Source organism: Cnephaeus nilssonii (genome assembly GCF_951640355.1).
Source record: "Cnephaeus nilssonii genome assembly, chromosome: 14".
Taxonomy (NCBI): domain Eukaryota; kingdom Metazoa; phylum Chordata; class Mammalia; order Chiroptera; family Vespertilionidae; genus Cnephaeus; species Cnephaeus nilssonii.
In genome coordinates, this window is record NC_137085.1 from 17,467,156 (window position 1) to 17,491,291 (window position 24,136).

At 36.5% G+C, this 24,136-nt stretch overlaps 1 protein-coding gene across 6 annotated transcripts in view; it reads left to right on the forward strand.

Moving 5' to 3' along the window:
* Positions 1-24,136, forward strand: part of PTBP3 (polypyrimidine tract binding protein 3) — a 75,747-nt gene that overhangs the window by 20,951 nt on the left and 30,660 nt on the right. For 3 of the 6 annotated variants that reach the window (XM_079791053.1, XM_079791051.1, XM_079791054.1), the window contains 3 exons: positions 2,000-2,084; positions 10,543-10,712; positions 14,714-14,860. In XM_079791053.1, the coding sequence (XP_079647179.1) occupies positions 2,051-2,084; positions 10,543-10,712; positions 14,714-14,860 (351 nt within the window). In that variant the 5' untranslated portion in view covers positions 2,000-2,050. The remainder of the gene's footprint in view (positions 1-1,999; positions 2,085-10,542; positions 10,713-14,713; positions 14,861-24,136) is intronic. The other 3 variants (XM_079791055.1, XM_079791052.1, XM_079791056.1) reach the window with 2 other exon arrangements.

Consider the following 24,136-nt stretch of genomic DNA (forward strand, 5'->3'; position numbering starts at 1 on the left):
TTGCCTTTTTAATCTGCTAATGATGTCTTTTGTTAAATAAAATTTTTTAAAGTTGAGATGTATTTGACATTTTAGTTTCAGATTAGGTATACAATATAATGATTCAATATTTGTATATTATTGTAAATGAAATTCTGAATTTCATTGTTGTCTAGTTTACTGATATTTTCCTTTATAATTGTGTTTTTGTTTCTTGTTTAATAAATCTTTCCCTACTCTAATATTATGAAGATAGCTATTTTCATTATTTTTTAGAGTCTTTATTATTTTGCTTTTTACACTTCAATTTGTAAACCACCTAGAATTACTGTTTAGTTGACATTTTAACATACTCCTTTAAGTCTAGAAAAGAGCTAAAATGATCTCTAAGTGGTTTCTAAGATCAAATTAACTCAATTTACATATAGAAACATTGATACTAAATTCACATATGTATAGAAGGTATATCTGTTTCCTAATATAAAAACATGTTAGGCATGTTTAAAATTTTTACTACATTTAAAACTGCAAAAATTCACCTTTTCATATCTGTAGGTAGTCAGTAAACATCTATCTTTGGCTACCAATATCACTATTTCTCCGATGTTATCAGGAATACCTATGCTTTAAGTGAGGCTATAATTTCCATCTTTCTGAAATTTAAGAGTTTCAGTTTTATTTCATCTTACAAGCTTACTTAATTTCTTTCTCTTGACCCAAGCTGTCTCTATAAACTTCTGGTGAAAGAACCAAAGGGAATAATTTCTAGATGTGTAGTACAGAAATTGTTTAAATAATTGTATTTCTATTAAACAAACACATTAGTAGTTTGCCTTTCTTCAGCAAAGACTGAAGTTGTTCCTTGCAGAAGAGGTACCTACATCTAAACATTAAATATCTGTTGTGGCACTATTGCTACTCTAATATTTGTAGGATAGTTTGGGGATTAAGTTTTATCATCTAATAGACCAAAATATTTGTTATTAAAAATTGACCAAGTTAAGCAAATAGTAATATTTTAAATAGGTTAATTTTAACACTGTGCACACTATTTCTGTTGTTGTTAATCCTGACCTAAGGATATTTTTCCATTGATTTTTAGAGAGAAGGGAAGGGAGGTGGAAAGAGAGAGAAACATCAATGTGAGAGAAACACATCGATTGGTTGCCACCTACAGCTGAGGTACATGCCCTTGACCGAAATCAAACCCTGGACCTTTCAGTCTGTGGACCAACGTTCTGTCCACTGAGCGAAACTGGCTAGGGCTGTGCATAGTATTTATTATCGTTCTTAAATGGAAACTTAAATCTTGGTAATAGAACTTAGGGTTATAATGAAAAGTCTGTCTGAATTTTCCTTTGGCATTGACCATTTAGGTTTGGAATTGGTCAAAACTCTGACCTGAAAAATAGAGTATTTATTTAGATAGAAGTTTAAGAAATAGTACACATTAAAGATAATTTTAAAGATTAATGGATGGAAAAAATAAGCAGTGAATAAAAGGACTTGGCCAATATAGAAAGAAATTACATCTTCATGTTCAATCTAAAAAAGAAGGTATCGAAAAACCAGAATTCATAGGGAGTACTGCACAAAATATTTGCATGCACATATATTACAAAAACTTAACATACTTAATATACTAAATATGCTTAATGTACTAAGTGTAATTAAAAATATACTACAGAAGCAGTGTCAGGATGCAAATCCTAAATATGGTTTCTGGTACTTCAAATGTAGCATGTCAGAGGATTGGGTTTAATCAAAAAAGGTTCAGGATTATGCCTCCAGTTATGTGATGGCCATTCTGTTTTTTAATAACTGTCATGTAGATATTCAGTAATTTTTCTTTTCTATAAAGTTCACTTCCAACCTTTAGTTTTTGTGATTCTTGAGTACTTCCCCTTAAATGCCTTGATATTCTGGTGAAGTAATATACTGACTTTTATGTTTTTAGTAGTAAATATGGATCGTTATTTGAGATTTGTTTTATTAACAGAATATTACTCTTGCTTTTCAGCGGGGATCTGATGAGCTTCTTTCTTCTGGCATCATTAACGGACCTTTTACCATGAACAATTCTAGTCCTTCTATAGGTGTGTATGGTGAGTTTTCTTTCTTTCTCTTTTTTTCGAAATCTGAAATGTTTTTTTCTCCATGGGTTTCCTCCCCAATTTTTTACAGTGTTCTTATTTTGCTCATTTTATAAACATGTTGAAGTAGTACTTTCTATATATATAAAAGACTAATATGCAAAGTACCCCCTTGGGAGTTCGACCAGGAGACCAGGAGTTTGATCGTTCGCTATGATGTGCACTGAAAACCAGGGGGCGGCACAGAACAAAGGAAGGCCCCAATCGGCCCTGGTTGCCGGCCAGGTCTAGGGACCCTACCCGTCCACAAATTTCGTGCACTGAGCCTCTACTTTATGTATAACAAAAACTAAAATTTATTGCAGTAAAGTTCATACACATGAAATTAAGAGTTATAGTTCTTGTAAATATTAAGGATTAATTTGGGTTTAATTTGATAATTCCTTTTTAGTTTGATGTTCTGTGTGCTACACAGTTGTGATAAAACTATCAATAAGTTGGTGGCCCTTCACAATTGAGTAAAAGAACTAGGTTCAAACTCTTGTAGTATTGAATAATGATGGATTTAGAATAGAAGTGTTAAAATTTTAATATGACAACATGATTTTTAAATATTGAAACATACCTTGTGGGGAGGGGAGGGGAGGGGAGGGGAGGGGAGGGGAGGGGAGGGGAGGAACTGGGAAGGGGGGTGAAGGGAAGAAAAATGGGAGATATCTATAATATTATCAATAAAAAATATATATATTTTTTTAAAAATTGAAACATAATTCACATCCCTTAAGATACCACTTGATTTAAAAATATTTTTGAAATTTGGAGACTGGAGACTGTAAAACAAGTTGGGAAAGTGTAACACTAGAGGGAGAGTGAGCCATTAAGAGGCTGTTTATACAGTAGCAGTAACAGTTGTAACGGAGAGAATTAGAGAACTTACAGAAGGGGAAATTGATAGTTATTGGTGATTACTGTTGGTGATTACTGTTTGAATAAGAGATTCCATTGATGATTTCCAGGTTTTGGACTTGGAAAATTGAATAGATGGTGATGCCACTCTTTATATTAGAAAATGTAGGAAGAACAGAATTGGACAACATAGCAGGTTCTGATTTTTATATATTGAGTTTGAGTTTGAGTTTCTCTGGAACATCCAGATGGAAGTGTCAGGTAGATAGTGGGTTCTTCTGGTCTCAGCATTGTGAGAGACATTTGGAAGTGAATATCATACACATTGGCAGCTGAAGCCATGAGAATGGAGTCTCAGAAAAGGTGAGATTTTTATCTAGATGTTTTTGGAGTTATAGGGAGTTAGGGAATGAGTGGACCTCAATTTCCAGACCCTGAGATACATGGGATTTGGGAAAGTGAACAGCCTTTATGTGAGGACACACTGAGAACGGTGGACCAGGTTTACTTAAGGCAAAAGATGAAAAAATTGAATGAAGAAATTAAAAATGAATGGAAATTGGTCAGCCATGATACATTGCTCTGGAGGAAGCACGTCAAACTCGTAATGCTTGCTCTAGAGCAGTGGTCGGCAAACTACGGCTTGTGAGCCACATGCGGCTCTTTGGCCCCTTGAGTTTTTAGCAAAGGCCAGCTTAGGAGTACCCTAATTAAGTTAATAACAATGTACCTACCTATGTAGTTTAAGTTTAAAAAATTTGGCTCTCAAAAGAAATTTTAATTGTTGTACTGTTGATATTTGGCTCTGTTGACGAATGAGTTTGCCGACCACTACTCTAGAGGACTAAATGGAAAGATTTTGTAGCAAGAGCAACAGCATAGGATTTGTTCATGTACAAGTATGGACCACGTAATACGGGCATGAGACTAAAGCAGCTTTCTCAAACTTGAGCTGGCATCCGAATCACCTCGAGGGCTAGTTCAATAAAGCCTGATTGCTGAGTTCATCCTAGAATTTCTAATTCGTTACATCAAGGATGGGTCCTGATAATTTGAATTTCTGCAAGTTCCCAGGTAAAGGTGATACTGCCATTTGAGGAACCATACTCTGAGAACTACTGGATAAAGGAAAAGCTAGAATATGAAGTTCTTAAACTGTTTTGATCTGGTGGGCTTTAAAAAATATTCTGCCCTTACTCCCCAGAGTTATAGTATATAGAAGGTAGGGCCCTTATATTTGTTCTTATTTTAAAAATTGAGGTCAGGTCGTTTGTTTGGTCTTGGTTGATTGATTACTTAGGAAAAGAAAGAAGTAGGAGATCTGACTTTAGCAGGCGGCAGCAGTTTTTGTTTTTATATTTTGAATTTCTTTTTGTATCCCATTTCCTAAGTTCATTGTTTCTTTTCCTGAAGCGCATCCTCTTTAGTAGCTGTTTCAGCAAAGCTCTGTAAATGGTAACCTCTGACACTGACTAAAAATGTCCACTTCACTATTGCTATTGAATGATAGCTATTTAGAATTCCAAGTTGATAGTTATTTTCTCTCAGCACTTTGAATGTACTATTTTACTCTTTTGGCTTCTGTTGTTGAAAAGTCAATTGTCAGTCTATGTTATTACTTTGAAGATAGTATTCTCTGTAGTTATTCTTAATATTTTCTCTTTATTTTTGTTCTGTGGTTTCACTATGCCTAGGTATGCATCACAGGTTCTCAACCCTGGATGCTCAATAAAATAGCTTAAGAAGCTTTGAAGAAAATACAGATGCCTTGACTTACCCCACACCAATTCTAAAATCTCTGTGGGGGCAGGGGATAGAGTGGGTCTAGATACTGTTTTTTATTTGTTTTTAAAGCTTCTTAGGTGATGTATATATAGTGTGTGAAGCTGGAGTTGAGGACCATTGCTGGAGACTAATTGCCTCCTGGATTTCCGTTTTATGAAATGGTAAAGAAATCCTTCAGACTTGAGGAAAATGATACCAGGTGGAAACTTGTGTCTAAAGCGGTAATTATGTGGACACATGACTTTCTCTCCCCCCCCCCCCTTTTTTTAAGTTAATTTAAAAGATAATTGAGGGAGGATTCTGGGAAGATGGCATAATAAGAAGCATCAGGAATCTTAACTGCCTACCTAGACAACAATTGCACTGCCTGAATCTGTAACTAATTTGAAACCCTTGAGTCTGTTGAAGGCTTGCAAGTTTCAGGGGAGACTTGGAAGGTAAATTACGGTTAATTTTCAGATCTTAGCACAGTAGCTGCTACCTGTCCCCCACCCGCAGTCACATGGAGGCAGCTGTACCCCTGTTTCAGGAGTAGCTTACTACAGCTTGTGGGAGCTAGGATGGTCAAAAAAAGACCTTTAACTTTTGGGGATCTGTGCTCTGATAGGTCATTGCTTCATCTGATCACACACTTGCAAACAAAGAGGCAGGCAACCATTGTTCTTGCCTCTCCTGCTTTGTTGCAAGCCAGGCCCTACTCCCCCCAAGTGACTACCATGAGATTTAAAGGACCAGTGCTCTTCTCCTTCCCTCACTTCATTTTCCTGTTTATTTCCTTTTGGGGACCAAACATTAAAAAAAACAACTGTATCTACAGGGAACATTAGAAAGTGGTCATACAGGAAAAGGCTCTGGTGAAACCTGAAAAGACCTTAGTTTACACAGCAGGCTCATTGTTGGCCCAGAGACAGCCTATAATAATAATAAAAAAAGAAAGACAATAAATAAAAATAATCCAGAACCCGGAAAGCCTCGTGGAAGGGGAAGAATCTGATTTCCAGAGTTATCACATTCCCAAATTTGATGAAAAACGTGAATATAAATATCCAAGAAGTTTAATGAGCTCCAGGTAATATTAACTCAGTGAGACCCACACTGAGACACATTATAATCAGACTTTCAAAAGACAAAGAATCTTGAAAGCAGCAAGAAAGAATCAACTCGTCACATACAAGGGATCCTCAGTAAGAATAAGAGCAGATTTCTCATGAGCTTTGGAGGCCATGAGGCAGTGAGCCAATGTATTCAAAGTGTTAAAATAATAAAACTGTCAACCTGTCAAAGAATCCTATATTTGGCATAACTGTCAGTCAAAAGTGTTCTTTGTTTTTTATGTTTGTGTTTTAGTTTAAATAAATTTTTTTCTGCTACCAAAAGAAAAAATTATAGATTAATATCCCTCATGAATGTGGACACAAACATATTCAGCAAGATAGTAAGTCTAATAAAAGCCTAATATGCTAAGTGTCCGGTTGTCCATTTGGCAGTTCAACCAATCAAAGCATAATATGCTAATGATATGCTAAGGCCACTCAACTGCTCGCTGTGACGTGCACTGACCACCAAGGGGCAGACAGTTGACTGGTTGACCAGTCACTGTGACGTGCACTGACCACCAGGGGTCAGCCACTCAATTCAGGAGCTGCCAGAAGCTGGGCTTACGGCTGGCAAGCGCAGTGGTGGTGGCGGGAGCCTCTTCCGCCTCCGCAACAGCACTAAGGATGTCCAACTGATGGCTTCGGGGAGGGGCCTAAGCTGTCAGTTGGACATACCCCCAGGGCTCCTGGACTGAGAGAGGGTGCAGGCTGGGCTGAGGGAGCCCCCCCCCCCCCCGCCAAGTGCATGAATTCCATGCACCGGGCCTCTAGTATACATATGAAAAAAAAGAGGGGAGATAATATATCATGATCAAGGAGGGTTTATATCTGGAGAAGGCATTTTAAAAAATTCAGTTTCCATTTATGATAACAAAAGCATTAGCTAACGAGGAGTAGAAGGGAACATTTTCAACCTGGTAAAGGTATGAAACTACAACAAACATTATACTTAGTGGTGTAAGACAGTGCTTTCCCTCTGAAATTAGGAATGATGCAAGGATGTCCAATACAAGGTCAACATACCAAAATTATATTTCTGCATACTATCAATGATTAATTGGTACATAATTTTAAACTGTTACTTACAAGTCCATTAAAAATTATGAAGTACGTAGGGCTAAATGCATCAAAATATGTGCATGACCATTCCACTAAATACCATAGAACGTTGCTGAGAGAAAGTAAAGAAGGCTTAAATAAATGCAGAGATATGATGTATGGTTTGGATGACTCAATTATTAAGATGAGAACTCTTCTTAATAAGTACCTGATTTCAAGAATTCCTGTAAAGCTATAGTAATCAAGACAGTGTAGTAATGGCACCCTATGGCTTAATTGAGGAGCTGGGGATTTTGGAAGGAGGACTGACTACAAGGGGCACTAGGGACCTTGTGGGGATGGTGAAATTGTCCTATGTCTTGATGATTATGTTCATATGGGTATATATATGCGAGAAGTTGTCAAACTGTGTAAAATGTGGGTAGATTTTATTTTATCTAAAGCATACCCTAATGAAGTTGAATTTTTAAAAAAATCCATATTTACAGGGTAGTTTGCCTCATACCTAGTAGATTCCTACGATTTTGAGATGGCAATATATAATTTTAAAAAAGTTTCTTCCACTTATCTCTTTGGAACATGACTAGTAGGCATTCAGTAGTATTCAGTATATTGTTCACTAAAATATAAGATTGATATAAGCTAAGTATTTTGAATATTTTCATAATAAAAATTTTTGAAAGTGTGATATATCCTTTTATATAAAAAATGAGAGGCCAAGTGCAGCAATTCGTGCATGGGTGGGGTCCAGCCGCCCTGCCCCAATCAGGGCCTATCTGGCCAGGCCAGCCAGGGGGAGGGGCTGTGGGCGGTTGGTGGGCTGGGCTGCTCCTGATCAGGGTTAGGGGGCCAGCTGGCCCCGTCCCCTGGTCGAACTCCCAGTAGAGGGGACAATTTGTATATTAGTCTTTTATTATATAGGATAATTCTTCAAAGTTATGTGTTCAGTGTAGTAGGATTTCCTCATTTCCTATTGACTTTTATTGAATTATGGCTGTATAGTTGCTATTATATATTTTCCACTTTCAGATTATTATACTTATCAAATATTTAGATACAGCCATTTTTGGGTAATCTAGATGAGTAGTTCTTAGATTTTTTGATTTCATAAAGTAACTTGCCCAGACAGGATATCTGGGCATAGCCTTTTCTCATAATATAGCTATAGTACTTTTATAATAATATAGAACAATTAACAACCTAAAGTGGTGATTTATAATTGCACATTTTTAAAAATAAAAATGTGTTACCACGGGTCTTTATTTGATAGTGTAGCACAAGCTCAAATAGTTGTAGTATTCATCTTTTTTCTCACACATAGTTTTACAGAGATTATGTATACCTCTTAATGTTCTTCCATTTATTTTGGAATAGTCTGGGTAAACTGATAAAAACCTCTTGCTTTTAGAATGTTTTTTCTAGTATTTAACAATATTTTCTGGTTAAGAAAACACAAGGTGGTGGTGTTTTAGTCTAGCCTTTTAGATCTATAGGGAGAGTGCAAAAGGCACCCTGGCTTTTACTCCTACCCAGGATGTGATGTTTGATATTCTTACCTAGTGACAAAATTATAATCCACATAAATTTTCACACACCTTGAACATTTATAATGTAAATTTGCTTGCTTATTTCTAGGAATGATAAGACAAATGCATTGAGATTTAGCCCTAGTTCTGTGGCTCAGTATACACCAAAAGGTGGCAGGTTCGATTTCCTGTAAGGACACAAACTAGGTTGTGAGTTTGACCCTGGTTGTAGTGCATACGGGAGGCAACTGATGGATGTTTCTCCCTTCCTCTCTAAGGAAAAAAACACACAACTTGATTAAAAAGCCACACATATATCCTTTGGTGAAGATTTTTAAAAGGTTACATTTAAATTTTAGTTTGAATAATGCATTTTTCACCTGTTAGACATTTACAAAAATAAATCATCTCTGAACCTCCATCTCTTCATGTGTTAAAATTAATAAGATTTAACTAAGTATATTTCTCTATGTCAACTCAAATAGCAGTGTAAATGAAAACAGTGTGAAAACTAGAAATGAATGGACAGAGTCTTTAGAGCAGGAAAATGACATGATACACTATTTTAGTTAGATTGATAATGTAGGGTCTGAGACTGGGCACGAGGGGAGTGAGACTAGAGAAGTAGAAGGGAACAAGATCGAAGGTGAGGTTGGTGACATTGAGAGTGGAGATGAAAAATGTAATTAGTCATTTTGGAGGGAAAATTTGTTTCATGGTGATTGATGAGAAAGAAGAGGGAAAAGAAAGAATCTCTTGCCTACCAGATTATCAATATCTGACTGCCAATTATTTTTCACAATCTGGCCTAAGCAGTTGCTATACACAGACAAGAATTGTAAGGACTTCTAAGAATTGCTAGTCTTTTGGCTCTGTGTAGAATGCTGCCTGCATTCATGAACATAGAGAATTTGGGAGAAAATGCTGGTTTGGTTAATAAGTCAACTTATTCACCTGTAAGCAAGTAGAGTTCCATGCCACAGATATGGGTATAAAATATTACCATAATTTTTATGTGATACTCATGAAATTTATTTATTTAGGAGCACAGACATCTGATTGTAAAGTTCCATTAGTATTTGGGAAAATGGTCATTTTAGGCCTTTTGAAAGATGATATTTTCTTCCTAATAGTGCTAAGTATGGTATTTAGTATTTAAGAAAAAACACAGAAAATTGTAGTGAAACGTTTGGCTTTCAGATAATTTGCATTCAGTTTTATACAGTGCTATATTTGGGGGCGGGGGGGACATTTCTGGATCTTACGTACATAAATTTGAGTATTTGTTACAGACTTGTCAGTCTAGTTATTGTCAATGTTAAAATAGTAGGATTTAAATGAAATTTGTCTGTGAACTGGGATAATTTCTTTATTTTACAGCAGTGGTTTTCAAACTTTAAGGTTGCATCAGAATCATCTGGAGAACTTGTTAAAGCACAGGTTGCTGGGTCCTGCCTGTAGTAGATCTAGGGTAGAGCTGAAAATTTGCATTTTTAGCAAGGTGATCATGCCTATGTTAAGAACTGTTATATAATAAGGACTAAGATTATCCTCAGAAACCACAATTTAGCCTAAAAAAAAAAAAACTTTAAAAAATATATAACCTCTAAGAAATAGACTTAATTTTCATAAACATATAACTCAAATCCAAGTCCCTGTAGGGTGTAATAAATATAAAATTTTTGTTATAGTGTTCCCTAAAAGCTATTGTTCTTACTTATTTAGCAACAGAACAAATTAGAAAAATATATTTTAAAATACTGTAAGAACATTATAAATGTTCTCTATTCACAACAAATAGTTGACTATTTAGAGGTATTTCGTGTTTCTAAATATGTAGTTAACTTACCCAGTAATTTCCTTGAGGTTAAATATGCTTACATTTTTAATGATTTTAATACCTGTGTGAAAAACCCAAAAACCTCTTCACTAAAAGATTAATGGTCCTTCTCTCCTCTTACCCCATCTATCCCATTACCCCCAAAATTTCAAAACCTGAAACTCTTGGAGGATTAGTATTGTCACAATACATGTGATTAATATAGTCTGTCAACCCAAATTAGTTTCAGTAATTTTTTTAAAATCTTATTTTTTTAGCTAATGGGAATGACAACAAGAAATTTAAAGGAGATAGACCTCCCTGTTCGCCTTCCCGTGTTCTCCATCTTCGCAAAATTCCAAGTGATGTCACCGAAGCAGAGGTCATATCATTAGGTCTACCATTTGGCAAAGTGACTAATCTTTTGATGTTGAAAGGAAAAAGCCAGGTATGTAATATTTAAAGATTGACCCATCGTTATATCTCTGGGTATTAGTGTTAAAGATGATTTTTATATTTTTGAACTTTTCTAAATTGTATTTTCTAAATTTCATCCTATTTACATAAAGTAGTTTTTAAATTATAATTTTGTGTGTGTGACAAGAAACAACAAACAAAAATGTTAACATTGACTGTTTTTTTCCCCTTAATAAAAAAATTATATTTTTAATTACAAAATGGCTTATGAAAATATCCTGATTACCAAAAGACCCCAACAGAAAAAGAGAGAAGATATAAATTATACCTCATTTGGCAAATTACATATAAGATTTCCAAAATCTGTATAGAAATATTTATACTATTTTAGTTATAGAATTAATAGGTAGCTTCTTTGATAATTTCAGAAGTTAATAGGTTTTTCTTAAGATGAATATGCTTTTTGTGGTGATCATGACAAAAATATAATACATGTCATATTGATTGAATAATTGCATGCTTTCTTGTTCCATGTCAGACGGCACTGGGATGAATTTTTTAGTTCTCTCCTAGTTTTCTTTTACATTGAACATTGTTGCAAAGAGGACAACAAATTGAGCTAGGCCCTAGATATTGTGTAGTACATTGGGATATGTCCCTATGTTTCTTACACTTCTCATGAATAAGTTTTAGAAGCACATTTTATTTATTTGTTTGTTTTTAAATATATTTTATTGATTTTTTTACAGAGAGGAAGGGAGAGGGATAGAGTTAGAAACATCAATGAGAGAGAAACATCCATCAGCTGCCTCCTACACACTCCCTACTGGGGATGTGCCTGCAACCAAGGTACATGCCCTTGACCAGAATCGAACCTGGGACCCTTGAGTCCGCAAGCCAACGCTCTATCCACTTAGCCAAACCAGTTAGGGCTAAGAAGCACATTTTAAATGTATTTATAAATAAAGGGTCCCAGGTTCGATTCCGGTCAAGGGCATGTACCTTGGTTGCGGGCACATCCCCGGTGGGGGGCGTGCAGGAGGCGGCTGATCGATGTTTCTAACTCTCTATCTCTCTCCCTTCCTCTCTGTGAAAAATCAATAAAATATATTTAAAAAAATAAATAAATAAATGTATTTATAAATAAGTAACTTGATTAGCAGTAGACTTGCTGGAGGCTGGATGATGATGTCTAAATTATGCCCATACCTTTAGTAAGCTATAAACTAACATGCCTGTTTAATTCGGATGAGATTATTAAGATCTGTAGAAGTTAAATAAGGTGGTAGTCCTTGTTTTGTCTACATACTTATCTTAGATCTCTTGGAGATAGTACATGTACTTAGATCTTTATTTTAACAGTTGCCTTTGTTGAGAATACTAGGTTTGCATGGTTTGAAAAGAGCCAACATGGCCATGTCTAATGGTTGTGAGATGTCTAACAGCCATGTATCATGTATATTATCATATTTCAGTAGTATATCCTATATATTATGTCAAATGGCTGCGAGAGGCAGCAGGCAACACCATACTTTTCCTCTGTCACTAATGTTGGTACTGGGGTTAGTAGTGCTAATTGACTTATGTTGATTGCTTGTCTTTTGTTTATAAATACTATTTGAAAAATATCTTGTCGGTGGTATACTTTAACAGGAGATTCAGATGTGAGTCACTAGAACTACTTTTAGGCGTAATCTTTCCCATGGTACTTGGAAGTAGAGTGTTGAGGGCATAATGGGGATTATTTTCCCCAGTCTTTCTGTGGGTAGTAACTTGATTTTCTTTCCACCCATATTATGAAAATTGATCCTTTTGACTGGATACTTTAGAAAAACAAATAAAACCTTTACTGGACAACCATGTGGAAAAATTATTTTTAAATATGAATTCTTAGGTTTTATATGCTTTCAGGAAAAACTTCTTATGACAAGAATCATGTTCTATTCCAAATACATTGTTTAGTTTTTCCTTTGTGTGACTGATGTTAAACATTGGGTTAATTCTTAATATGTAGTAAAGAGTTGGTAGAAAAAGACCTTCTCCCCATATAGTGAATATTATTAAAATACTACAGTTGTACAATTTTTTTTGTGTGGAAAAGATGATTACAAACAAGATAGGAGATACTGCCATAGCTATTTTTACCTTGATAATTTTTATCATTTTTTTAGAAATACTAGAAAAAGTATATTAGTGATACAACTGGATAGTGGATTTAAAATGTATTGTGGATTTTTATACCTTTTAGATGGTATAAATGACTCAAAGTCTATTTTATTTCTTGAAGATGGAGGAATTTTATTTGTTTATTGTGGATCAGTTAATTAATGGTATTTGATCCACTGTTGTGTGGCTAGCATTACTATTTAATAGAATGTTTTTAGTTCATTTACTTAATTCAGTTGTAACATTTGATTAATTCAGTTAAGCATCATATTTAACATTTATTAAGTTAATAGCCTGGAATATTTGCCAAATGGAAACACTTGCCAACTAAGTAACAAAGTTAAATCTATAGATACTTGCCATTTTCTGTGTTCAATAAATTTTGTTGTTAAATACGTATTTTATAAATAAATTATAACTGTTTTATACATAATTTGAATTGCTAATTAAATGCTTTATTGTAAAAAATGAATTGAGTTGTCTAACTAGAAATTTGCGTTGATTTAAAATGCATTTTAAGTTTAAGATGTTCGTAAGGTGGTTCTGAGGGTTCAGAGTGATTAGTATATGTCTATATTTTATCTTCCTAATGAACCATTAAGATAGGTGGCAATACCTGCCACCTTAAGCTTTATAAGTATCCTATTTCTGTCATACAAGTTACAGGGGTCCTGATAGCCAGAAGAAGCCATATATAGAATAAGATATAAATACCAAGGTGTGCCTTCCATCTTAACTCATCCTATGTTACACTGCAAGTATTTGTTAGTACAATGATTACAGATAAAAAAAAATTGTGCTTGAATGACTTGACTTATTATGGGAAGTCCTTCTATTTCCCTAATTTGAACAGTTGAGCCTATGCACCTGAATGCTCTGTTTAATTGTATTCATAAACTGTTTAATAAAAGGGTAAAGAAGAATAGATTGTCATGCCCCATCTCTGAGAATGTTTTAGGAAAGAACTGTTAAATCTCAACTCCTGAAAGCATCCATTCATAGTGGTGATGTGCACATTAAAAATATATATTGATTTCAGAAAGGAAGAGAGAGGGAGAGAACAGTAGAAACTTCAACGATGAGAGTGAATCATTGATCACCTGCCTCCTGCATGCCCCCTACTGGGGAATGAGCCACCCTGGGCATGTTCCCTGACCAGGAATCAAACCATGACCTCCTGGTACAGAGGCCAATGTTCAACCACTGAGCCACACTCACCAGGCCACACATTTACTTTTACCTTTTTAATTACTTCTAGATTTAGGAGAAACAAAAATAAGAGAAAAGCAAAAAAACTACATAAATCATCTAATCAACTGTTAATTTCTCAATCCCAAATCCTTTTCAGAACTTAGCTTTTCAAATATGTTCCCAATTTATATCAGCAATACACATTGAATCAAAAGTCTTTTCATTCTCTTCATCACATTAAAGCAAAAAAATCTTTCCATCCCCTTCTTTCATGAGAATAAATATACAATTACTATATATATATGCACAGATATATATATATATATATGAGTTATTTATTTACTTTTGTTTTTTGGCCTGGTCCTTGCCTTGGGGTGAGTGGCTTGGGTTGATACAAAGTGGGACTGCATATGTGTGAGGGGCAGAGATGGATTGGTAACCACAGGATACCTAGTCTGTGTGTAGGACACTAGTTACCCAGAGATAACTAACGAACATTTTGCTAAAACATTTTGGTGTGTGCCCCTTCTTTATTCAGATGTATTATTGTCTATGTATATAATTTTATTTAGGTTGACAATGCATGAGTTTAGAGCAAGCTAGAATGACAAAATAGTTCTTAGCTATCTTTCAAAAGCCATGAGCTTTCACTTTATCTTCTTGTGTTCATTGCAGGCTTTCTTAGAAATGGCTTCTGAGGAAGCTGCTATTACTATGGTGAATTATTACACTCCTGTTACTCCTCACCTTCGAAGCCAGCCTATCTTTATTCAGTATTCCAATCACAGAGAACTTAAGACTGACAATCTACCTAATCAAGCTGTAAGTATTAACGGCATTTTTAAAAATAGCTATAAGCACATATGGTATAATAGCTTAAGATTAATTTTCTGTTTCAGAGGAAAAACAAAAACGTGTTTTTTTTAATCCATCTTAGCATGATTTATTAGTAAAGATTATGTATGTAAATTTCTTACCCGAAAGCTTAAACATAAGAAAGTGAAGCCATGTTTGAAGTTTAAAGTTACAGTGTTAAAAATGGCAGATATTTAGTTTTCTCATGAAACTGTTTTCACGAGAGAAAAAAGGAAAAAATTAAATTGTTATGTATCTCTTAAAGTCTCATATCTAATGGAATTTTAGAAGTCAATCCTTTTACAGAATATATAACAAAGGCATTGAGAAGTTGAGTGATGTTTCTATTGTGATGTTATGTAACTGAATTTAAGATGTTAATAAGAATTTGTATAGATACGTTTAGTAAATGATTTATGACTTCAAGATGAATGTGCATTGTAGAATATCAACATTTTCCAGTTTTTATTTTGTTGTAGTTAATGTTGAATCTTTTGTGTCTCTCCAGGTTGATTTTTAAGTAATTAAAATAGTAATTTCAAGATTTTTTATTATGTTAAGTGCATAATGTTTGGCCCCTATGCTCTTGCTCTAGGCAAAAAGAACTCCTCCAGCTCTTGATTCTTTGTTGAAAGTTATTTATAATGTAAGCTGTTGTGTTTAAATTATAGTTTTCCACATTATTAAAAACTGACATTTCCTGTATACAATCCTTAATTTGTTCTAAGAGATACTAATCTATATATATATAAAAGCCTAAGCGACCGTTATGACCAAATGACCAGAACGACCGGTCGCTATGATGTGCACTGACCACCAGGGGGCAGACGCTCGATGCAGGAGCTGCCCCCTGATGGTCAGTGCGCTCCCACAGCCAACCTCCCCCAGCTGGCCAACCTCCCACGGTCCCTCCCCTGGGCAGGCCCCGGGCTGGGATGGGGAACCAGGGGTGCGTGGCTGCAGACACGGCCCCTTTCCCAGGGGGGCCGAGGGCCGGCTCCCTCCTTGGGGCCAGCAGCCAACCTCCCATGCCCCGTTCCTCCCCCAGGCCAGCAGGCCCCGATCAGCCCACTACCCACCTGCTGCAGTGGCGGCGTGGCGGCAAGGGAAGGAGGAGCGGGGGAGGCAGGGAACCACGCGGTGGCGGGGTGCCGACATCTGTTCCTTCTGCACCCGGCCCGGCGACCGTCGCCTCCTCTCCTAACCCAGCCAGGGCCTTTGGGACCTGATCGGCCTGGCCCTGATTGGCCCTGATCGCCGGCGAGGCCTAGGGACCCCACCCATGCATGAATTGTGTGCACTGGGCCTCTAGTGTCATATAATAAACTATATAAGCTTAATAGTAAATTAAATATTAGATATTTTTAAATAGTGTAGACTTTTTAAAATGAAAAATTGCCTTATAAATTATAAATAAGATACATGGTCATAGTAAGACATTAAAAGAACATAGAAAAGTTTTTTTTTAAAAAAAGCAATTTAGTTACTCAGAGATAACTAGCATTTTTCTAACATATTTGTGTGTGCCCCATCTTTATTCAGGTATGTTATTGTCTCTGTATGTAATTTTACAAAAATGGGACTCTAATGTTTTGAAAGCTATTATTTTCTATAATATGTCAGACATTCTTTCATGGGAACAATTATAGAATTGCTTTATAATTTTTTAAATGACTGCATAGTATTCCTTTCTATAGGACAACTATAATTTATTCTGCTCTTTTTCCCCCAAATGTGTTTTTATTGATTTTTACAGAGAGAGGAAGGGAAGGGAAAGGGAGAGAGAGAAACATCAATTGATCGGCTGCTTTCTGCATGCCCCTACTGGGGATCGAGCCCTCAACCCGGAGAGTGTCCTGAACAGGAATTGCTTCCTGGGTCTACCATTGAGCCCTACTGACTGGGCTATCCAATTTCTTTATTACAGACATTGAGATTGTTTCTAATTTTATGCTTTTACAAATAATACTATAGTAACATTCTTACAATATATATCTTAGCACACTTGCAACATTATCTTATTAGTTTGCATTTCTGGCAACGAAATTGCTGGGACTGAGCATATGCATATTTTATATTTTGATATATGTTGTATTATTGCTTTCTGTAAAGATTATGTCCCCACTTTGGATGTGACTGATAATGTATGAGCAATTTTCTTGTCTTTGTTAATATGATAGATGAGAAATTATATCTTATTGTTTACTGATTTTTATTTGGTTACTCATAAAGTATTTATAGCAATTTCTGTTAATGTGGGTTTCCAAAACCCCCATTTTAAAAATTGTGGTAAAATGTAGATAATATAAAATTTACCATTTTAACCATTTTAAAGTATGCAGTTTAGTGGATAGTAAGTACATTCACATCTTGCAACCTATCACCAACATCCATCTCCAGAAGATGTTCATCTTCCCAAACTGAAACTCTGCACATTAAACACTAACTCCCATTTCCCTCTCCCCTTACACCCTGGCAACTGCCGTTTTACTCTCTGTCTCTTATAAGTTTTGTCTGCTTTAGTAATAATAGTTTTTTAAATATTTTCATACAACAGTCCTATCTCTTAAGATTGTATTAAAGTTTCTGATTTTGATACCTTACTCATAAAGACCTAGCTAAGCAAAATTTTAAAAAATTTCCTACTTTTACATTTTAGTTGTTTGTATTTTAATATGTAAATCTTTATTTTATTAAATATTTTTGGAGTGGGGAGTAAGGGTTAGGTTTTAATCTTTATTTTACTCCCAGTGACCAGTTTCACCTTTGTTATTTAACTTAATATATTTTATATCTCCAAATACAGTAGAATTATTTTGGTAACTTATACCCCCAAAGACACAATTGGAATTGAATTTATTTTATAGATTAATTTAAAGGTAATTAGCGTATTTCTATTGCTCACTGATCCTTTAAAGAGGAAATTATATTTTGTTTCCTGGCTTTGAGTAGATCTTTTAATTTTCCTTTATATAAGTTTTCTCATTAGTGTGATTCCTAAATATATTAGTATGTCTTGAAGAAGAAATAAACAATTTAATAAGACTCTTAAAGATGGATTATTCTAAAGGGAAACAGTGAGAAATCTCCGTTGCTTGGCAACCAAAGCCAGCCCAAATGACCTAGTTTATTCTTCGATAGCCTTGATTTCTTCCCAATACCCTTTCTATTTTGCTACTTTTGTGCAGTTTTTATGCTTTGATATTTCATAAAGTACAATAATTTTTCTTTTATTCAAAGTTCTACACCAAAGCTAAATTCAAAATTCAAGGTACCTGTTTGCATATATAAAATGTATTAGATAACTTTTATTTTGACAGTTCTGGGAAGCTGATAAATTAACTGTTTCATTCTCTTTTGTTCTCTGAATCAAGATATCCCAAAACATGCACATAACTTCTTTTCCAGCTTATGAACATACTTGCCAAAGGGTCAGGTGAATATCAAGTATTTTTGTCCCTTGACTTAAATTAAAATTATAGCTAAAAAATTTATCATATTTTAAGGTACAGCATTTGAGAAATGGTTGTGTAATAGCAGTCAATTATTGTATAGACAGTTTTTCTTTACCTTGTGTGTGGAAGTTTATAAATCCACAAAGAGATGACCATGGGAAGATTTTTCTCTAAAAAGTCATCAAACTGAACACTTAAAACCTCTGTTGTTGTTTTTTAAATCTCTGCATTTTTATGTATACTCATTTCCATCTCAGTTTTAGAAATGCCTTCACAGAATCTAGGCATGTTTAAATTTTACATGAACTACATTTCTCTCCCATGCCTCAATAAAAATTTGTTGGTTTCATACTGCTGCTATTTCCTTTATTTATAGTTAGTGTAACCATTCCAGAGGGTTTGTTGCGGAACATTTAAATAGGATCTCTTATAATAGGAATTCTGTGTCATAATTTTTTATCATCAGATTCACAGAATCGCTTCATATTAAGAAGACATTTCTCATTTTCCCCCTGACTTTTCAGTAGTTGTCAGTAAAGAGTATGCCTCAGTTTTGTTTTTTTTTACTTAAATGTTTGTGTGGTGGTATCTTTTTTCAGGTGTTATTTTCTTAGATATTTGTTGTCAAAAGCATTTCTTGCATGCCTACTACTCAGAGACCTTTGCACTCAGTGCTCAATAATACAGTATATATTGAAAACTCCAGAATGATTAGGACAATTTATACCATGGTTTTTTATATTTCTCCACTATGATAATATCAAGTAAAGTCAGTGAGGTTAAGTTTACTTTTGTTTATACAGGCTTAATTTTGATAAGATTTAATCATCTTAATCTAAGAAGAAAAGGAACCATTATTCCACTTAGAACCTCACTGTGATGATATCTTCCTAGACAAATTAAAAAAAAAATTTAGTTCTTCAGTTACACTAGGCACATTTCAAGTGCTCATTAACCATATGTGGCTAGTGGCTATCATATTGGACAGTGTAGATCAGGCGTCCTCAAACTATGGCCCGCGGGCCACATGTGGGTGTTTTTGCCGTTGGTTTTTTTACTTCAAAATAAGATATGTGCAGTGTGCATAAGAATTTGTTCATAGTTTTTTTTTTAAACTATAGTCCGGCCCTCCAATGGTCTGAGGGACAGTGAACTGGCCCCCTGTTTAAAAAGTTTGAGGACCCCTGGTGTAGATAGTGAACATTTTCATCATCACAGGAAATTCTGTTGGATAGCACTGTATTTTATCTTTCATGTCTCTACTTTTGTATGTGTGTGTGTATGATACAATTATAGTAACTGCTTTAATCCCTTGTGTGCTAATTCTAGCCCTGTGTCAGTTCTGGGTCTTTTTGATTGATTGACACCACCACCACCCCCTTTAATTACTAGAGGCCCGGTGCACGAAATTCGTGCACGGGTGTGTGTGTGTGTCCCTCAGCCCAGCCTGAACCCTCTCCAATCTGGGATTCCTCTCACAATCCAGGACTGCTGGCTCCCAACCGCTCTCCTGCCTGATTGCCCCGACCGCTTCTGCCTGCCAGCCTGATCACCCCCTAACCACTCCCCTGTCAGCCTGATCGACACCTAACTGTTCCCCTGCCGGCCTGATTGCCCCTAACTGCCCTCCCCTGCAGGCCTTGTTCTCCCCAACTGCCCTCCCCTGCAGGCCTGGTCACCCCAACTGCCCTCCCCTGCAGGCCTGGTTCCCCCCAACTGCCCTCTCCTGCAGGGCTGGTCCCCCCGCAACTGCCCTCCCCTGCAGGCCTGGGTCCCCCCAACTGCCCTCCCCTGCAGGCCTGATTGCCCCAATTGCCCTCCCTTGCAGGCCTGGTTCCTCCCAACTGCCCTCCCTTGCTGGCCTGATCGCCCACAACTGCCCTTCCCTGCTGGCCATCTTGTGGCGGCCATCTTGTGTGTTGGAGTGACAGTCAATTTGCATATTACCTCTTTATTATATAGGATGGGCTCAAAATGGTGGAGGTCTGAATCAGTTTTCAAAGTTGAAAGAAGTAGAACCCTGTTTTCCAATAAAATCTTACTGCAGAGCCCAGTGTAAATAGATGGCATAAACCGCCATGTTGAAATGGGATTGTGGTACTCAGTGTCCACATGTAATTGCTTTTCCAAGAGCATAGTTTTGAAAACCAATGTCATAAAATATTCGAATAATAATTTATATATTATTCTCAAAGATGATGATGCTTTGGAAATTGAATGTTTGACAGTTGTTTTAACTGATACATAAAAATTTGTATATGGCATAAAAATGCTATTAAAAGGTATAAATAAAAGGCTTATACAGTCATGTGCCACTTAATGGCAGGGATATGTTGTGAGAAATGCTCATTAGGTGATTTTGTCATTGTGCTAATATTATAGGGTACACTTACACAAACCTGGATGGTATAGCCTATTACACACATAGACTATATGGTAAAGCCAGTCGTTCCTAAGTTACAAGCCTGTTTAGCATATTAATGTACTGAATACTATAAGTAATGGTAATACAGTGGTAAGTATTTGTGCATGTACTAGTAAACATAACTAAAAATAGAAAAGATACATTAAAAATACTATATAAAAGCTCTAGCTGGTTTTGCTTAGTGGTTAGAGTGTTTCTCCAGTGGACCAAAGGGTCACAGGTTTGATTCCTGGTCAGGGGCATGTATCTGGGTTACAGGTTTGAGCCCCGGCTCCAGTTGGGGCACATGTGGAAGGCAACCAGTTGATGTCTTTCTCACATCAATGTCTCTCTTTATCTCCCCTTCCACTCTCTCTAGGAATCAATGGGGGAAATATCCTCAGGTGAGGATTAACACACACAAAAAAAACTAAGTAAATAAATAAAATCCTATATAATAAGGGGTAATATGCAAATTGACTGTCACACCCTCACAAGATGGCTTCCTACAACCATGCCTACAGCGGGGTTAGTGAGGGACGACCAAATGACTGAACAGCAGGCTGCGTGGGGCAACCAGGTTGGCAGGGGGGGCAGTTAGGGGCGATCAGGCCGGTGGGGGGGGGGCAGTTAAGGGCAACCAGGCAGGCAGGCAGGTGAGCGATTAGGAGCCAGCAGTCCAGGATTGTGATAGGGGTCCCAGATTGGAGAGGGTGCAGAGGCTGGGCTGAGGGGACCTCCTCTCCCCCCCCCCCCCCCCCCCAAACACACACACACGAATTTCGTGCACCGGGCCGCTAGTATACTATATAAAAGGTTAAAAAAATGCTACACCTGTTTAGGGCACTTATCATGAATGGAACTCACAGGACTGGAAGTTGTTCTGGATGAGTGAGGGAGTGGTGAGTGAATGTGAAGTCCTAGGCCATTATTGTATGCCACTGTAGGCTTTATAACACTATACACTTAGGCTACACTAAATTCATAAAGTAACATAAAGTACAAGAGAACATGCTGCAGTAAACATGAGGTATGTGAGACTGTTGCCAGCATTATATGGCATACTGGGTTTTTTTGTTTGTTTTTTAAAATATATTTTATTGATTTTTTACAGAGAGGAAGAGAGAGGGATAGAGAGTCAGAAACATCAACCAGCTGCCTCCTGCACAACCCCCACTGGGGATGTGCCCGCAACCAAGGCACATGCCCTTGACCGGAATCGAACCCGGGACCTCTCAGTCCGCAGGCCGACGCTCTATCCACTGAGCCAAACCGGTCAGGGCAATATGGCATACTGTTTTTATAGCAAGCTTCTTTTTAAATAAGTAGAGTACCCTCTAAAATAATAAAAATTGTAATACATAGATAAACCAGTAACATAGTCTTTTATTATCATTACCCAGTATTATATACTGGTACTTAATTGCATGTGCTATAGTTTTATACTACTGACAGCACAGTATATTTGTTTAGCATCTCCACAGACACAAGAGTAACATGTTGTGCTACGACATTATGACATTCAAGATGTCACTAGGCAATAGGAATTTTTCAGCTTCATTAACCTTTTGCACTTGGATGTCGAGTGTGACTCGACACGGTTAGCATTAGAATAAAGGAATCGAGAAAACAAGCGAGTGCAAAGGGTTAAAATCTTATGTAACCACCATCACATATGCAATATTTGTTTAATGTTGTTATGCAGAGCAAAATAGAAGTCCAACTATTAAGCATACAGAAAGTAAAAGATGGCCAATTTTCAAAAAGGTACTCATTTTAAATTTTAATGTTATTTATCACTAGAGGCCCGTTGCACGAAGAGATTCGTGCAATAGGCCTTCCTTCCTTTGGCTTCCAGCACTGGTTTTCCTCCGGCACCCGGGACTCAGGCCTTTGCTCTGGCTGGAGTCTGCTGCCTTTGCTGCAGACTCTGGCCAGAGTCTGCCTTCTTTGTCTTCGCTGCAGAATCCGGCCAGAGTCTGCCTTCTTTGTCTTCGCTGCAGACTCAGGCCAGAGTCTGCCATCTTCGTCTTCGCTGCACAGCCGGAGTGCCGCTCCTGTAGATCCCCTCACCCCTGCCTCCCTCTCATAGCAGGCGTCCTGCCCCGCCCAGCCACTCCGCACCTGGAGCAGCTGGGCGGCCGCCATCTTTGTCCTTTAATTTGCATATTCCCTCCTGATTGGCTGGTGGGTGTAGTGGAGGTACAGTTAATTTACATGTTTGTCTATTATTAGGTAAGATAGCAAAATGTTGGAAAGCTACTTACCTCACAAAGTGATAGTATAGTAAATAGTAAACATTAAAATCATGAAAACAAAACAGAAGTGCTAATATTACTTATTTTTAATTCTTACCTGAGGATATGTTTTTATTGCTTTTTTTTAGGGAGAGAGAGAGAGAGAGAGAGAGAGAGAGAGAGAAATCTTAATGTGGAAGAAACATCGATAGGTTACCTCCCATATGTGCCCAACCAGGGATTGAATCCACAACCTGTTGGTGTATAGGATGTTGCTCCAACCAACTGAACCAGCTGGCCAGGGCAAGAAATGTTAATTTAAAACAACATACAACGTACTGTGAACTTTAAAATTTCAAGTAACACTGTGAAAATGAAAGTAGCTGGGGGTTTTCATTTGGTTACACAAACATTTTATCTTAAGCAGTAATAAGTATGGAACAAAAGATTGATGAAAACTTGGATTAAATTTCAATAATCAGTAACTGCCTTTTTTCTTTCAATTTTCCCTTCACCTACTTCATTTTTTAAAATAATGATTTTAAAATTTGAGACAATAACAAAATTAGAAAAGTGTTGAACTTTTGATTTCTTGAGGCATTTGGAAATAAATTGCTAATCTGGTCTGTCTTCATTGTCTAACACTTTTATCATGTTTTGCCTACAAACGGGTATCTACACAACCAGAATTCAATCGTTAAAATTAGGAAATTAGTCTCCTTTAATCTGAAACAGTTCCTCAGTTTTTCTTTGACTGTCATGATCTTGATACTTGAAAATTAACGGGCAATTTATCTTTTAGGATGTCCCTCAAGTTGAGTTTGTCTGATGTTTCCTTGTGATTAGATTTAGTGTATATTATATATCTTTGATAGGAATATCACAGAAGTTATGTTCTTTTTTCCTCATTGCTTCGTATCAGGTGGGACATAATTTAAATTTGCTGCATTACTGATGATGTGCTCTTTGATCACTTGATTAGACTGGTATTTATTTACCTGACTTCTCCATTGTAAAGTTAGTATTTACAGAGGTGGGGGGAGGAGAGTATTTGGAAAAAGGTATTTTAAGGCAATGTACTAGTAAATATATTCTTCCTTATCACCTGTCAGTTTACATCAGTATGGACTAATGGTTTCCTGTTTTA